The sequence below is a fragment of the Antrostomus carolinensis genome, unplaced genomic scaffold, assembly GCF_000700745.2.
Source record: "Antrostomus carolinensis isolate BGI_N321 unplaced genomic scaffold, ASM70074v2 scaffold17653, whole genome shotgun sequence".
Lineage (NCBI taxonomy): Eukaryota > Metazoa > Chordata > Aves > Caprimulgiformes > Caprimulgidae > Antrostomus > Antrostomus carolinensis.
Genome location: NW_010303320.1, coordinates 1 through 12986, shown reverse-complemented (window position 1 = coordinate 12986; position 12986 = coordinate 1). Strand labels below are relative to the sequence as shown.

Below are 12986 nucleotides of genomic sequence, written 5' to 3'. Positions count from 1 at the left end.
CCCTCCATTTTGCTGGTGTTACCTTGTACTATTTGTCAGTGAAGCTCTCCTGCTATCAAGTCTGGTTGCAGCAGGAGGCAAAACCCCGACTTTCAATTAATTTTTCTTTTTTTTTTTGTTCACTTCTTGCTGAAGAAGGAATGTGTAATGCAGGAAGTGTAATAGATTGAATTTAAGAATGAACAGTCCCTGTGTCAGCTGATGTGATTTTAGTGATTAACTGGATTCGAAACACAACTTACATTGTAAGATTTTCAGTTGTGATGGGATTAAAATGCAAGAAACTTTAAAAAAGTTAATCCTGTTTACAAACAAGTTTTAATGAATGCTATATTTAAAAGAAATCTTCACAGTTACTCCTTTGGTAATTTTGACTGTATTGGAGGTCTTCTGGGTTATCTTTTGGGTTGTGGTTATTGAAATAGAAGCAATTCCAAATGAAATTTGTTTAATTGATGTTACTATTTCAAAATTATTATTTTGGGCTTGAAAAATAAATATGCAAACTTGAATCATAAGTGACTTTCATTTGCAAAAAACCTTCCAGATTACATAGAATCATAGAATGGTCTGAGTTGGAAGGGACCTCAGAGATCATCTAGTTCCAACCCCCCGCCATCAGCAGGGACACCAGTTTGTAAAAAACCAACCCCCCTGCCATCAGCAGGGACACCAGTTTGTAAAAACCTTTTTAGTAGTTGCTTAAAAATTACTCATCAGTATCAGCCATAATGTTCCATAATAACTTTCACTGAAGTTACATGGAAATTAGTTGTCTGTTCTAAGCATATATACTTAAGCATGTATATACTTTTTTTTTCCCTCCCTAAAAGAGCTTGGGCAGCTATAAAAGAAAGGGAGCATCATAATGCTTCACTCCTTGCCTTGGCAAATGTAAACTGACATGTAGAAAACAATTTGAGGCAGACGGGGGGAAAGCTGGCCTTGAAAGTTTAAGCTTGGCAGGTGTTGGGATGGGAGGCTGGGTGAATATGCACATTGAGAGGGTGTAGGTGGGCAAAAGTCTGTTTTTATCCTGCATTTTTCGGGTGCAGTGTTGAAAGAAGGCAACCTTCCCTGATGTTGCCTTTGGAATAACTATTTTTATTTTTATGTAAATGACTTTACTATTTTATTTAGTGTTTTATGAATAACAGTCTTTTTTCTTATTTTATGCAGAATCAGATTCAGTACCTCAAGCAAGTCCAGCAGCCTAGTGTTGCCCAACTGCGATCAACAATGGTGGACCCAGCCATCAACTTGTTTTTCCTAAAAATGAAAGGTGAACTGGAACAGACTAAAGACAAACTGGAACAAGCCCAAAATGAACTGAGTGCCTGGAAATTTACGCCTGATAGGTAAACAAAACAAATACTCCCCAGTCAAGACTTCCCTGACAGTCCCACTACGAGAATGCTATGGTGGGACAGCCAAGTACTCGTTTCCACACCAAGACTCAGACGTTTTGAGGCAAAAGCCACATTCTTATACTGTCCAGCTTGTAATGCTTAATGTAAAACTTACCAGATGAACCTTGTGTTTCAGCTCTTTTCTCCCCCTTTGCTTCAGAGGCCTGATGGCGTCGGACTATTCTGAAGAAATGGCCATCTTCGGAAAAAAAATCTTTTCTAGAACATGTAGACATTTGCAAAATTGTTCTATTTGAAGAAAATAGAGGGAGAAACAGAAGTCTTAGTCTGTGGCACATTGTGTCTACAGACAGTTTGGAGGAGAGAGAACCTAGAGATTATAAATCATGAATTGAACATGTAAAATTCCCGTAAAATGTAGAAGTGGAATATGCTTCGCTCTTAAGCTTGAGCCTAGTGACTTAGAGACACTGTAAGTCAGTTTTGCCAATAAGACTGTGGACTTCCTGCTTGTTCACTGAACTGCTGGGTCAAAACTCGATGAGGTGAATTTTGCATTAAAGAGTTTACTTGCTAACCAGTTTTGAATAGCCATGAGAGTGCTATTTGATACCACAACAGTGGTAGTGTACGCATTTGACTGTTTAGCCTTTGGGCTCCCCAGCACTTGCCGGAGCCTTAAGTCAATGTTGCTAAATAATGAACTGTTTTCTGGATGGTTGGTAATACTGTGGACGCCTCAAAATTAGGACTGTACGAAAATGTACGTTCTATCTAATTGCAGGTTTAAAATTGTTGGAAGCAATATATATTTGATCACAACTAGCATGTATAAGAAAAACTGGTTGTGATAAGTATTTCACTGCATGCTTTCATGCAGAAATGAGTTTCTCGTTCTTCTATACTAAGAACTGATCTCAAGTGCTCAATACAGAAGGCACACAATGGCAACTGTCTTCAGTGTTGGTGGGGTGTTTTTATTCCTTTGTACATCTGGGTTTTTTTGTATTGCACTTCTATATAAAATGTGCCTTGAAATAGCTGTAATATATAGTTCAAGGAACACTACTGGTTATACTGTTGTATTGTGAAACTCCTGGGATGAACGAGAATTGAACAGCTTGTTATTTCTGCATTGTCTCGTTCTCTGAAAACAAAGTCAGTATTTGAACAAACCTAAAAAACTCCATGCATTTGCCTTGGTGGAATCAGTGAAGGAGCCTTTGCTACTCTGTTGGTGCCTCTGTTCTGTTGTCCCAAGTTACTTGTAAGAGTAGCAATCTGGGACATTTGGGAGTGGCATATCTGAGGTGTGTAAAGTGAAATGCAGATTTGGTTTAGCATTTGTGTGTTTATTTTTTTCTTTAGTGATTTGAGTTCTATTTAGCAGTCTGAGGTTTTGATTTTTCAAAACAGTTGGGCAACATTTAATGACTCAGTCTGATCCTAGAAAATTCAGTTTTAAATTAAAAAAAAATACATCCAACTGTCACAGAAGGTGATGTATTCTAACTGTTTCAATGACTGAAGATTGCATTACGTACTTTTAACTGTTTGTGCTTCAGATGATTAATATGGGATTGAAGAGTAGTGTAATTATGCAGGTTTATTTTTTTGCATGAGTAATGACTTAACAGCAAAAGAAAAACCTACAGAAAAACTTTACCTTTTTAAAAGTGATACATCTGGAATGATTTTGCTATAGCAGTATCTTAAGATTTTAATGATCTAGCATCAAAACAGAGGTAAGACTTGCTTTAATAAATTGTTAACGTGTTACCAAGCCATTTGTAAAGCTCACTATGATGTGCAGATAGAGGCATACTGTGCAGATTGCTTGTTGAATGTGGAGTTCAAAAAATTATTTAATATATTTAGGTGCAGGTTTGTTGTTTTCTTAAGTTCTCAGGCTCTAAATGTGTGTTTAGAACTGAGGAGAGACAAGTAACTTTCCACTTTCTTCCAAGCAGAAGTATCAAAAGAAAATGTTATTTCTGTAGCTACAGCATACCCCAATATGTGTCATAAAACTTTTAGCCAGTGGTGTGAATGTGCGTAACTCATATACACAGTAGCTGGAATACAGAAAACAGGAGTTGTTTCTTGGTAAATAACTGAGGGTATCTTCATTAACTGGGTTAAGATTTTATTGATTTTTTTATTTCTGGAAAGGTAAAGGAATGGTGACTTGTGAAATACTTATATTTATAAGATTTTTTTCATTCTCTTTGCATATTGCCTCCCGTCCCTCCCCCCTTCTAATTGCATTAAATGTCCATCCTCGTATGCAGCTGCCCTAATTTCATGGCATCTGACCTCGTTTTTGAAAGAGATGATGCCCCTGTTGAGATCCCTAGCTGGTGTTCTTAGGGAAACATGTTAACTGCAGCCCTAAGCAGTATTAGTTCTAGGCCTTAACCATAGATAAGGGTGTACAGCATCATCATTGCTGATGGCTGGAGGGGGAAATAAAAGGGCATGTCATCAAAGGAATGGCTCTGCTAAGCCATTTCCACTATTGTTTATAAACATAGAGGGGATTAAAAACTAGTAGAAATGTCATTTGCAGTAAGCCTGCAACAACAAACACTAGTCTTCTGAAACTTAACCATTTATATTCTTACAGGTTTTGTGCATGTATGTTCAAGAGGATTTGTGAAAACAATGCCAAACTTAGTTTTACAGATAATAGGAGTTATTTTAATAGTTACTGGATTTTAAATTACTGTGTGTGTTGTCTTTTTTTGAAAATGGCAAGAGGATGTTACTTGGTGCTGTACTAGTTCAAAACATCTGGAAAAAAAATTATGGGAAGAAGTAGCATTATAGGTAACTATGCAAATTTCTATACAGGTAATAAACATTTTACATTTTGGCAGGAGTTAACATGAAGAAATTAATGGGATTCTAAAATTATCCCAATTCCAAGGTAACTGGTACTTGCTAATTCTACAGTTGACGTTGTTTTGTGAAGAGAAAAGCATTAAATGACCCAAGCACTGTGAACTTTTTCAGCTTGTAGTGATGATGAATACAGTAACAGGAATTTTGAAATGGCTAAAAATCGTTGCATGTCTGCCGAATAACTTTTGGGATATGTCACATTGGTTATCTCCAAAGTGGTCCTGCTTTTTACACAGAATGAACATCTCTAAGAAAACTTGCATCTTAAGTGTGCGACTTGGACTGTATTAGGTCAGCACAATTTAAACTTCAAGGACCTGGCATTGGACATCACATCAAGAAGGAAAACAGGTTGCTGCCTTTAGCAGAGTTTCAGGCTTCCAGGACTTTACACAGCCAGATTCCTTCTGGAGCAGCCCATCTGAAAGATTTGGGAGAGTCAGTCGGAAAACATTAAAGGGGGCAGAGCTGGCAGAACTTAAAAGTTGTCTGAGGCTTGAATGCTTAAAAGGTAGTTGATAAGGAAATTATTACTTTAAGTTCTTTTGGTTGGGTATTTTGGTTGCAGGAGAGAACCGTGGCTGTGAATTGTAGCAGAAATTTCCTGTTCTACTTTTTTAATCCTCAAAATTTCTTTCAATCTTTGTCACTTGTTTAAAGCAAAAAACCAAACAATTAAATGACCTTCTTGGTCTTGAAAAGTAATGCAAGTCCTGCCTTTGAATTCATAATAAACCTCTTCAAGTTTGGGTTGGCTTTTTTTTTTTTGGCAGAGCTTACGCTTCTGTAGAAAAGAGGACAGCTTCATTATGTTTCTGAGCCTAATAAAAGGAGAACTGTTTGTGGTTGCTATCCTGATTTTGGCAGACAGGAGTCTTAAAGGACTTTAATTTTTCTCTTTTATGGAGTCAGCTGTATTGCCTATATATTAATTTGCATACTACTTCCTATAATGCTTTACAATGCAATTTCTGTTGTGAAGATTAAAGATGTGTGGTGTTACCCACTTAGTAAAGAAAATCTTGTCAGTTCAAAATATTTTTTCCTGCTTATTTCAATTCTTTCAGAAACTGGACATCCTGATGGTCATTACTCATGATCTGAAATGTGTCATTCTAAAGGAAGTAGATTAAAAATATACTCCTTCCTTAATTTTCTGCCAGTTTTTAACTACATTTTAGTTTCTGCTTACCATGAATGATGTGCTTAGGGAAAGTTGACCACAGAAATAATGAAACAGACTGTGTACATTACTGTCAAATATATAAATCGAATTGAAAAATAATAATTAAAAGATTAAAAATAAAATACACTTTTTTAAAGAAGAGTACCTGGACAGCATTCAAAAGAATATCTAAGCCTCTTAATGAATATGGATGTCACTATGAAAAATTAACATGGGATTTAATATATTCCCTCAAGCAACTTTGTTCTCTTCATCCAAATTTAATGATTAAATTTTACTAGTACAGTAAATGAAGATTTTTGTTTATGCTTCAGTTTACATTTAATTTTTATGCAGTACTTGATTTTTTTTAATTACGAGGCACATCTTTAATCAAATACTTAACTCTATTGAGAAATAGCACATGCAAGATTGTGCAGACTGAAAATCCAGATGTTGGTATGAAAAAGGAACAATGTGCTTATTCATATTTTCAGTAATAAAACTTGCCTTCCACTTTATGGGACAGCGGCAGAAGATCGACTGGCATTGGAACAGCACGTGGTAACTATAGGGAGACTTTCTGCTATGACAGTTATGTTGAGGCATAATATTCCTTGAATTGTAACATGCAGAAACTGCATCTCCTTTTTGTCTGTAGTTGTGATTGAGGAAGATTACTGAAGGTTTTGTATTCATGTTGTGATAGATGGCTCTTTCCTTTGCAGCCAAACAGGCAAAAAGTTAATGGCGAAGTGTCGAATGCTTATCCAGGAGAATCAAGAGCTTGGAAGGCAGCTGTCCCAAGGACGTATTGCACAGCTTGAGGCAGAATTGGCTTTACAGAAGAAATATAGTGAGGAACTTAAAAGCAGTCAGGATGGTAAGGGATTTTTTTTAAGAAAATGGAAGTTGCCTTGCACTTCTACTAGTTTGATATCCTGATGATACACGTACTGTAAAACCATCTTTGCCAGAATGAAAGGACAGTATTGAATAAAATATGACAATTGTAAGTCTTTACTGGTAGCCTTAATTTAAAAAAATTAAAAATGCAAACTTAACTTTGGGGGGACTGGTGGGATTTGCAGCTACACTAAATGCAGCATTTGAATTTCAAATTGCCAGATGTTGTACTGTAGGCCTTGCTATTTAATAGGGAATTTTTAGATTGCACACATCACTGGTGAATTGGTAAGGCAAAAGCTGTTAACATTGCATGAAGCTAAGCATGCACTGAGAAAAAAAATGCTTCTTGTTAACTCTGACTCATTTTGAAATTATTTTTAAAAAATGAAAAACTTTAACAATTTCCAAGAATAAGAATTTTTTTTTTCCTTAGGTAACTGAGGTGAATAAAATATCTTGTTATTTTGTTCACAGTCCAAATTTTACTGTGGTGTAAACATAAATTAAAATTGTCTATAAACTCTGACCTCGCGTAATTTAAATGGAGGGGAAAATGCAAATTTAAAAAAATCTTTAGTTGAGAGTTCTGCATATAATTGGTATTTTTGGTAGAATGCTACAGAGCGGCTTATCTGATTATTACAGTATGTCTTGGGACATGAGCTGTTTAGACATCACGTAAACATGAATGTTTTTGGTTTACAGCTGAAGTCGGTAAGCTAGCATAGACTTGATTTGGCATTGTCAAAGTCTGACATGTCCTATATTTTTAAGGATAGATTCCCCCTCATAGGATCCTATTTTTGAGAAAGTAGCAGTGTAAAATAATATATATTAACTAGAATTCTTAAGGTATATGATTATTTATGTAATGACATTGTTGGAATAGTTACCCTTTTGCTTCTTAACTACTGTTTAGATAATGCATTTCATCAAGTTCATTATTGAAGCAAGCATGGACATTCTTTAAAGATCTCTGCTCTTGAATGCAGTGAAGTAAGCTCCAGAACCGAGATGTGTTTTAGCCTCTCTTGTTTCTTCCCCATATGAACAAAGATGATAGTGGTCCTGCAGTAGCAGTTCTTGTAATGATTTTTTTTTTTTTTTCCATAGCAGAAAGAACACTTCAATCTTAGGAATTTTTATAATAATAAGCAGTTTGCATTTTATTTGTTCAGTCGTATCGATGGTGCGGTTGAATTGAAGACTAAGGGAGTCAATGTTTCTTTTACTGTTTTCAGGTCAAATTTGTTTTGCTCCAACATGCAGTTCTACTTTGAAAATTCTTTTTCATGGTACATAAGTAGTAAAACACCCAGTAGAATTAGTTAATGGTTTTGTTGATAAGAAAGTCTTCCATTTAGTGTCCTGTTATGCAGGATTTAAAGGATTAAAACAGTAAGAGCTGAAAGTTCCTTGAAATGTGACTAAAATCTTTGTCACTTGAATAGACTTGTTTTTTAGATCTATTATATACAAATGTGCTTCATCATCACTTTTGCAGTATTCCTGCTAAGGTTTTCTACTTGAGTAAAAGTAGATACATGAGTATCTACTTGCAAAATTTTAGTTGTTGGAATTGAGCTGTTTTCCAAATTATCTTCTTTTCTTGCCCATAAATTCATTTCTTCTTGTATATTTTGAGTAGCAGTATAAAAAGTATGTAGGTGATTGTTAAGCATTTTCTCCTTCAGAGGCAGAGTATCAAAACCAGTGCATACCTGAGAGCTGCAAAATAGTCTGAAACATTTCAGCATAAAATGTTGAGTTGCAGGATTGTAATTTTTTTGTCTGAGATTAAAGCTATATATGGGCTATTAAGTATTTGCAACAAATGTGTTTTCTTTATATAGAATTGAATGACTTCATCATCCAGCTTGATGAGGAGGTAGAGGGTATGCAGAGTACCATTCTAGTTCTTCAGCAGCAGTTGAAGGAGACTCGCCAGCAGTTGGCTCAGTACCAGCAGCAGCAGTCCCAGGCCTCCAGCGCAGGTACCAGCAGGACTCCATCTTCTGAGCCTACAGACCAGGGAGAGGCTGTGGGTAAAGACTGCAGCCGCCTGGCAAACGGACCAAGCAATGGTAGCTCCTCCCATCAGCGGACGTCTGGGCCTGGATTTTATAGGGAGGGTAGCGGCACGGAAGATGACTTCCCGGCTTCTCCAGGGAATGGTAATAAGCTGTCCAACCACTCTGAAGATAGAACTGGTAGAGGAGGTGGTAGCTACATAAACCAACTCAGTACTGGGTATGAAAGTGTAGACTCTCCCACTGGCAGTGAAAACTCTCTCACTCACCACTCAAATGACACAGACTCCAATCATGATCCTCAAGAGGAGAAAACAGTGAGCATGAAAGGTAACAGAACTGTGGGTTCTCGTCATGTCCAGAATGGTTTGGACTCCAGTGTAAATGTGCAGGGTTCAGTTTTGTAACATTTTTCTGCAACATTTTTATACAGTGTCATTTAAATTGGGAGAGGATACTGTCCAGAAGCCGTTTAAATTAGTGCATACTTGTCACAATTTTGCCTTTTTGTGGGTTTCTTTTTGCTTCAATACCTCTGCCACTTTGGAAATTTTAACAGTTAATTACGTTGAATGTTGCTAAAAGGACGTTTGTGTAGCTCAAGTTATTTTTATATGAGTTAATGTGAAGTTGAAATGGAAATTATTTCCATAAAGTATAACATAAATGTCTGTACAAATCTGTGTATATCTAGAACCTGTGCTGTGTAAGGGCATTCTTACTCATACTGTTAGACTTGCACCACCTTCAAAATTTGTCATAATAGCTGTGAGTTTATGACTGCCAAGTTTGCCCAGTACAGTAGTTTTATCACTAAAAGATGGACTTACTGAAGGAGTCCTGTAGTAGTTTCAGTGTTAATTACAATTTTTCCCACCATACATCTGTGCATTTTCTCCTTAGGTGACCGAATGTTTATAAATTGTGTGCATAGTTACTCAGTTTTTAAGAACTGTTGTATCCTGTTTATGCATATTGCTCTGTGACTCCAATATTATCTTACCTGTACTGACCAAACCTAAATAAAAACTTTTAATAATGTAATTTCCTCATTGTTCTGCATTGGCTTACATGGCTTATTTGTAGGCAGTGTATTTACAGTACTTGCTTTTTTTTTTTAATTGTATTTGTTTCTGTGTCAATCCTATCCGATATACTTTATGTCAAATACCTGAAATTACAGGTGTGTACTGTTGTACTACTTTCAGGCCAGCCTTGGTAATGCTTATTCTGCAGGTTTTGTCCTTGCTGGCAGATAAGGAAAAGAAAAAGGAAAAAAAGAAAAGGGAGAAGATTGATAGAAGTAAACCATAGAGTTGGAACCTGGCTTTTATAAAGATTAAAAAAGCTCCAAAAAGCTAGAAGTATCCAACAGGTAAATACACAAATTAAACTACAAAACTTTAAGCTTACAGTTAGTAATTTGGCTTCTTAAACCAGCTACAACTCCTACTGTTTAAATGCCTGCTTGAGGGAACTGCCTTCTTAACAGGTGCAGAGAATGAAAAAATTACCTTTAAATGTACTTCTATTGTTTAGTAGCAATGAGTTACAAATTTCTCAGAACCTGAATTTCTGGTGGTTATTTTCTATCTGATAGTTCAGTGATGGGGTAGCACATAAACAAGGAGATGAAAAAGTGCTGGCTTTTAAGCACTGTTCAAAAGCAAAATAGAGGTACTTAGCACTATACTTTTGGGTAGACTTAAGTCCAGTTTCTACATTTTTCTACCTGTAATTACCAGATGACTAATAAAATTACCTCATATGTAGCCACTAAAACAATAGTAAATAGCTCATAGCTTTGCAATTCACTGTGGAAATAGCAAGACTCTTGCTGTTTGAAAACACTATTTCTCCAAAGTTCTAGGACATAGTTGAATTAATTTCAAATTTACAGTTATAATAAATTCCTAGAGTATAGAATGGTTTCTGTGCTACCGTTAAGTGGCATATTATGTGAGGATTAGCATCTGTAGTAGTATTGTCAGAGACAAATGGATGTAATTAAAATACTACTAGCTGCTGTCATCTGCATTAGTGACAAGCTAGTTCACTATTTTAATTTCATAGGGTTTATTTAAATGTATTAAAACCACTTAGTAGTCACTGGAAATGTAAATTCCATTGGTGATACCCAGTTGTTTTTTTGAACATTACTTTAGCCCTCATTGCCTTAAAAAAACAGTTTTTAGTTGTTGAATGCATGAAAGGGGAGTGACAAGTATCTATACAAAATGTACCAGCAGCTGGTAGTTCACAAAAATCCCTGATGGTGATCTAGATTTATAGTTGCTGGTGATACTACATTTGGTCTTAGTTATTGTATTGCTTGATTGTCCATAATTTTGTGTATATGTACATCCTGGATCCTCTACATAGTAGAATATAATATTTGCAAGAAGCTTAAAATGCTGATAATGGGTCATAACAGTGGCTTTATCTAATAATGTAGATGGTTGCCCAAGGAAGTTGTGGCTGCCCCCTCCCTGGAAGTGTTTAAGGCCAGGTTGGATGAGGCTTTGAGCAACCTGATCTAGTGGAAGGTGTCTCTGCTGATGGCAGGGGGGTTGGAACTAGATGATCTTTAAGGTCCCTTCCAACTCAAACCATTCTATGATTCTATGGTAAAAAGCCTTGTGCGGCAGTCTGTGGTCATGGTTCAAATCTCATTCTGAAATATGAAAACAACTCATGCCAAGAAAATGAAACACATTGTTTTGCCTAGTATAAGGAATTAGAAGGATGTAAAATATCTTTGGAGTTAGAGTAATTGCTATTAATTTTGCTAAGGTTTAAAAAAAGCATAGCTTTCAGGCGGTGACAGCTTGCTACTTCAATGTCAGTTAGTATAGGACATTCATGTTTTAAAACCTTGTATCAAGATTATTTTAATTTTCTCAAGAGTGTCTGATACTTAATTTTTAAATGGGAAAAAAAAAACCCCAACCTTGGCTAAAGAGCTAAAAAATAAAAAATTAGAAATACAAACGATACCCTTAGACTAGAAGGTAGCTTAATTTGTTGAAGGAAGATAATTGTAAGGCAAGGTCTTTCTATGCCTAGAGTGCATCTTCTAAATAAGCAGGCAGGGATGTTTTAATTTGTTTGGGGTTTTTTTGGTTTGGTGGGGTTTTTTGGGGTGTTTTGTTTTTGTTTTTTTCCAAAATGAAAGCAACCCAGAAACTGGACCAGTTAATAACAAAATGCATCATATAACTGACTTGCTTTCTTGGAATGCTTACTGCAAAGCATTACTGAATTGCAGCATAATACATAGAGAAATGCTAAAACCAGAAATCTTCATGTTCTTGCCTGGGTATCAATGCCTATATTTTATGGGCAACATTTAATAATCCTGAATTTAGTTGGTTCATCTTGTTTCAGAAAAAGATGACATTTTATTGCTCACCAATAAATACAACATACTCCTCTTTAATATTAGGTACTGCCTAAATCTTGTTCTTGTATATGTTTTCACCATTCAGGGGAAAGTTGTTTCCAAACCTCCTGTTAATTTTGGACAACTCGCATTTTATTGTATCTATTGATAAGGCAGTTATTTTCACTGCTCAGATTTCCAGAGAGTTCTGCTGGCTGATAGCTGGAAGTAAATTAACGTAGTTTTCTAGAGTCCTTCAAGAAGTGGGGACATACTTCAGAGTAGGCTGAGATTCCCCGTGTGGGTCTTTCCAGGTGGATTTTCTGGCAATTTCCAAGATAAGGTAATTTATTTTCAAGAATGTTGTTCAGACCTAACCCCCACTAAATTTTTGTAACTTGTGTTTTTATAGTCCGATAAGTGTGGGCTCTGTAAGATCTTAGGGAATATGTATTTATTTCAAAAGACAAAGCCCAAAAGACTGAGGGGTTTATGGTAGCAAAGATGATTTCCATACAATTCAGATTTAACTGATGTTTGTCTTGTCTGCAGCATGTGTCTGAGCTCTGAGGGGAGAGTTCTCCTCACTGACTGTTCCAGATTTTTAATGGGTCTTTGAACCAATTAGTGCCGACTGTAGCGATTATTTTAGCTGATGGGGTTCAGGTACCAGAATGGTGGATTCTCATCAGCACTAAAGGCTGTTGAATTGCTACCAGGAGAACAACAGATGTTGGGAAACAAGATGCACACAAAAATGAGGAAAAGAACAGAAACGAACCAAAAAAGTAAGTCGTAGACAAAATAGCTGACAAGGTATTCGTAAGCGCTGCAGGTCCTGTCAGTAAACTGTCAGACTCATGTCTTTGCCAGACAGGTTGTCAGAGCTCAGTGCAGCTGCCTTGTGCTGCTGTGTCCCCCGCTGTCCGGTAGCTCCTGGCAGGCATGTTCCTGCTTGGTAGAGGCTCAGGGCGGTCCTCCTCCGCGGCTGCCTCGCCTCGCCTCGGCTGGCAGGACTGAGGGCCCGAGTTCTAAGATAACGGCTCTACACAGTGGTTCTGTTTATAATATTGTGCTACCCAGATTGTTTTTTAAAAAAAAAAAAAAGTATTTGTCTCAGTTTGAAGAAAGAGAGTTACTGCAGCATTATGTCAACTGCAACTCGCCGAGGCTCAGCCCCCTCAGCTGCCCGCCCTCGGCGCCGCCCGCCCCGCTGCCGGCTCCAG

At 36.7% G+C, this 12986-nt stretch overlaps 1 protein-coding gene across 1 annotated transcript in view; it reads left to right on the top strand.

The window, feature by feature from the left end:
* Positions 1–9422, top strand: part of WTAP (WT1 associated protein) — a gene marked incomplete at its 5' end in the record, with an annotated part of 16809 nt that extends 7387 nt beyond the window's left edge. Inside the window, 3 exons of the mRNA XM_029084038.1 lie at positions 1180–1358; positions 6168–6322; positions 8202–9422. Coding sequence (XP_028939871.1) covers positions 1180–1358; positions 6168–6322; positions 8202–8785 — 918 coding nt within the window. The remainder of the gene's footprint in view (positions 1–1179; positions 1359–6167; positions 6323–8201) is intronic.
* Positions 9423–12986: the final 3564 nt, after the last annotated feature.